This window comes from Nematolebias whitei, chromosome 12 (assembly GCF_014905685.2).
Source record: "Nematolebias whitei isolate Nwh7 chromosome 12, NemWhi1, whole genome shotgun sequence".
NCBI lineage: Eukaryota > Metazoa > Chordata > Actinopteri > Cyprinodontiformes > Rivulidae > Nematolebias > Nematolebias whitei.
This window is the reverse complement of record NC_056509.1, coordinates 48,965,960-48,970,705: the sequence shown is the minus strand read 5'-3', so window position 1 is coordinate 48,970,705 and position 4,746 is coordinate 48,965,960. Positions and strand designations below refer to the sequence as shown.

At 40.4% G+C, this 4,746-nt stretch overlaps 1 protein-coding gene across 1 annotated transcript in view; it reads right to left on the bottom strand.

The window, feature by feature from the left end:
- Nucleotides 1-1,477, bottom strand: part of ppp4r4 (protein phosphatase 4, regulatory subunit 4) — a 37,358-nt gene extending 35,881 nt beyond the window's left edge. Inside the window, exons 1-3 of the mRNA XM_037685683.1 lie at nt 1,376-1,477; nt 1,140-1,287; nt 853-926 (exon numbers count right to left, since the gene is read on the bottom strand). Coding sequence (XP_037541611.1) covers nt 853-926; nt 1,140-1,287; nt 1,376-1,477 — 324 coding nt within the window. The remainder of the gene's footprint in view (nt 1-852; nt 927-1,139; nt 1,288-1,375) is intronic.
- Between the last annotated feature and the right edge of the window lie 3,269 nt (nt 1,478-4,746).

Genomic DNA, 4,746 nt, shown 5'->3' with positions numbered 1-4,746 from the left:
GGTGTTATCACACCAGGTACAGAAAGCAAAGGTTCACATTCTTTTACCACTCTCAGATATGTAACAGTGAATCATTTCCCTCAATAAATAAATGATCCAGTATAATATTTTTGTCTCGGTTGTTTAACTGGGTTCTCTTTATCTACTTTTAGGACCTGTGTGAACATCTGATGATGTTTTAGGTCAGATTGATGCAGAAATATAAAACATTATAAAGTCCATGAACTTTGAAGCCTCTTTGAATGGAGCAAAATACACATATATCCTCTGTCAGAAGCTGTTCGACACTGCTCAGAACCTCAGATGGTACTGAAAGTTTAACATGTCAATGACCCAAAGCACATAGCAAAGACAACACAAGTACATTTCTGGAAAGATTTGACAATGGCTCCTGCAATGATTCAACTGGTCTGAGTTTGATTTGTAAAAATAATGACAGAAAAATTTCACAATCCAGGTGTGCAAAGCTTGTTGCATGAAACCCAAAAGACTTGAGGTTGTAGTTGCTGCTAAAGGTGCATCAAATCAGCACTAGGTAAAGTTCTAGATACTTTCAGAAGCCACTGCATATTCCTGGTGATAACATTCCTTACTTTAATTCTGACTGCTCCTTCTGCAAGGGTTGCTACAGTGAGTGAACTCCAAGAAAGACTTGGTAATTGATTTACACTGGATGTTCTTCCTGAAGGAACCTGAGCTCGAACATGCAGCCTCAGAATGACAAGACTGTGGTACTGACCATTAAGCTACCGCAGCCCCTTAAATCCTCTACTTTAAATGTTGAGTGTATTTGGCAACAAACACTAATTCACAGGCAGAATTATAACCGGTGAAATCACATCAGCGACTGACCTCCTGTTTGATGGTCTCTTTGGGCAGAGCATTGATGGCTGACAGCAGAGTCTCCAACCAGGCACTGCTCACCACTGTGAACAAGATAACATCAGCAACATACACCAAGACTTGTCCTAGTGATTACAGTGAGATCATAACCAACAGATGAGTCCACTAGTTACCGAGGTGTATCAGCACTTTGCACAAGAAAAGAACTAGAGTGAGTCAAGTGCATGTGTATTTCCAATAAGTGATGACAATGGATGTAGAACCTCAGGAGTGGATCAGAGTTCAAGTGTGCTTACCTGGGTCTCTGTGGTTCAGGTGGATCAGGACAGTCTTTAAGATAGAGTAGGTGTGTGTGTGGATCAGAATGATGTCGTCCTGCAGGATGGTTAAAAACGAAGTTGCTGCTGCAAGCTGTATCTCAGTGATGGCTCCATTTAAGACCTCCTGGGTCACACAGGTGGGACATGCTAACTCAGAGAAATATCTGTTCTGAGAACTGCTTATTTCTTAAGCTGAAGCAGTTGGTACATACTCGAACTTTGGGTACTACTCGACGAAAAGTCTCAGCTGGGTTCTGACGAACCAGACTCGGCAGGTTGCTGATGACGCTTGCTCTCTGGATCTCCTGACCCATGCTGAGGAGAACAAACGAAAGAGCAGAGATTCCAAAGGATTAGAGAGAAGGCAGCTAAAACTGTAAGTCTGCTGCTGCCGCACCACTAACACAGACGTGAAGTGCCACAGATCCGTCTCCATCTTTCCCTGCCTCTCCCGAATATTGGAGAAACAGGTCAACAAGCAGCTACTGCTTGTTGACCTGTTTGAAAGACTATCAGAGCATCATTAAATCTGAAAAGAACAAATACTTCTCCCAAATCATTGCTTCAAACAGTCAAAATCCCCGTGTTCTTTTTCATACCGTAAATTCCATTTTAAACGTGCCTCGGTCTGCCAGCATGGAGGCCTCCGTTGACATCTGCAACAACTTCACCAGATACTTTGCTGATAAGGTAGAGTTGATTAGGTCATCCATCCCCCAGTCCACAACTGACCCCTCTGTCTTTGTCCCTTGCTCAGCTGTCTTCAAACAGTTTGAACCCATTTCACTCCCATTTCTGAACAAAGTTATTGGTCAGTCTTGACCCTTCGACTTGCTCAAATTTCAGACCGATCTCAAAACTTCCCTTCCTGTCCAAAATCCTGGAGAAAATAGTTCTCATTCAATTAAACAAGTTTTTGAATGAGAACAGAATTTTCGAGATTTTTCAATCTACTTTTAAGCGACTCCACAGCACTGAAACAGCATTAGTGAGGGTTTGTAACGACATTATGATCTCAAATGATTCTGGTCAATTTGTGGTACTTGTGCTCCTGGACCTTACTGCTGCTTTTGATACTGTTGACCACAGTATCCTTATATCACGGCTGGAACAGTGGGTTGGGATCACAGGTGCTGCATTATTTATTTATTTATTTATTTGTTTATTTATTTATTTCATTCATTTCAGTTCCATTAAAAAAAAACACACAAATACAATTTAGATAATTAAAAAAAATAAACATAAAATGAAAGGAAGCAGAAGAAGAAAAAAATTCTTATCAAATCTGCTCCTTCTTTAACAGATCAATTTAACTATCAATTCAAACAAAAAGTCAATCACAATATTGCAACAACGTAGATAACTCAAACAGATTTTACATTTAAAATAATTAGACAAACAGTTGTTTATATTTTTCCAACAAAATAGTTTTTATCTTTTTCTTAAATGTAAACATTGACTTCTCCATTTTTGCATCATCCTCCAAATTATTCCATAAACCTATTCCATGTATGGTCGTAGAGCGTCCCTTCAAACTGGTTCTGTACTTAGGTTTTACAAAGATCTCTGATCCCTTTAGATTATAACCACTCGTCCTTTTTACAAAACATGTTTGAATGTTTGATGGCAGCAAACAATTATGGGCCTTAAACATAAGTAAAAGAATATTATAATCCACCAAATCATAAAACTTAAGTAATTTCAATTGACTAAACAGAACATTAGAAGGATGACAATAATTCTTTCTTGTTATAATTCTTACTGCTCTTTTTTGCAGAATAAATATAGGCCTTGTTGTGGATTTACATGCTGTACCCCAAACATTGGCACAATAAGTAAAATGTGGGACTACAATTGTATTATAAAGTAAATGTATAGCTTCATTATTTAACAAGTCCCTTACTCTATATAATACTGCACTGGACTTTGATATTTTAGTTTTTACAAAATTTATATGTTGTTTCCATGATAGTTTATCATCAATGATTACGCCCAGAAACTTTACTTCATTTACTCTACATATTTTAATGCCATCAATTTTGAAACAAAAATCCAAAGTTATCTTTTTTTTACTAAATACCATAAAATTAGTTTTATCAATATTCAATGATAACTTATTTGATTTAAACCAATCCTGTATTTTTACAAATTCCTTGTTTATCAACTCAATTAATTGTTCCATATCTTTACCCAGACAGAAAAAAGTAGTGTCATCAGCAAACAAAACACATTTGAAGATATCAGATACTTCAATTAAGTCATTTACATATAATATAAACATTAGAATGGTTCCGCTCATACCTGAGTGGCAGGAGCTTCTGTATCAAGGTGGGTAATAATGTATCCGCCTCATTACCTCTTTCTTGCGGGGTCCCACAGGGTTCAATTCTTGGACCCCTTCTGTTCTCACTTTATTTGCTCCCACTGGGGTCCATCCTGAGGAAACATGGTCTTTCATTCCATCGTCATGCTGATGACTGCCAGATCTACCTGCCTGTGAAACCAGCAAGTGTTTGCTCCATTCACCCTCTGTTAAAATGTCTGGACGACATTAAGGCCTGGATGGCTTCAAATTTCTTAAGTTTTAACAATGGGAAGACTGAAGTCATTGTTTTTAGCCCTAGCTCAACTGCCTCCACTGATCCTGTCCACCTGGACTCTCTTCAGCTATATCTGAAGCAGTCTGGTAAAAATCTCGGGATGGTTTTAGACTCTGACTTCAAGTTTGACAAACAAATCAACTCTGTTCTGCAGAAAAGCTTCTTCCAACTCAGACAGGTAGCTAAGCTCAAGCCAGTGTTGTCCAGACCCGACCTTGAGAAACTGGTCCACGCCTTTGTCACGACCCGATTGGACTATTGCAACGCACTGCATGCTGGGATCAGCCAGGCCTCCATCTTGTAAAGTTTGCAGATGATACAGCGGTGGTGGGATGCATCACAAACAATGATGAGTCCAGCTACAGGCAGGAGGTGGAACACCTGGAGAGCTGGTGCAGAGAGAATAACCTTCACATCAATGTGAAGAAGATGAAGGAGATGATTGTGGACTTCAGAAGGAACAAAAACGCCTACACCCCCCTGAACATAAGAGGATCTGCAGTGGAAGTGGTCTCCAGCTACAAGTACTTGGGTGTACACCTGAATGACAACCTCAGCTGGAGCAACAACACCACCAGCCTGATCAAGAAAGCTCATCAGAGACTCTACTTCCTCAGACGGCTGAGATGAGCTGGTCTGGAAGCTCAGTCCTCACCTCCTTCTACAGGTGTGCAGTGGAGAGCATCCTGTGCTCCAGCATCAATGTGTGGCATGGAGGCTGCACAGCTGCAGAAAGAAAAGCTTTGCAGAGAGTGGTGAAGGCTGCACAGAAGATGTTGGAATCAGTCTCCTCACCATCACAGACATCTACACCTCCAGATGCAGGAAGAGGACCACCTGCATCATGAAGGACCCCACCCACCCAGCACACACACTTTTTGCCCCACTCCCCTCAGGAAGGAGGTTGAGGAGCATTAAGTGTAGAACCACTAGACTGAGGAACAGCTTCTACCCTGAGGCTGTTAGACTCATGAATCTCTAAC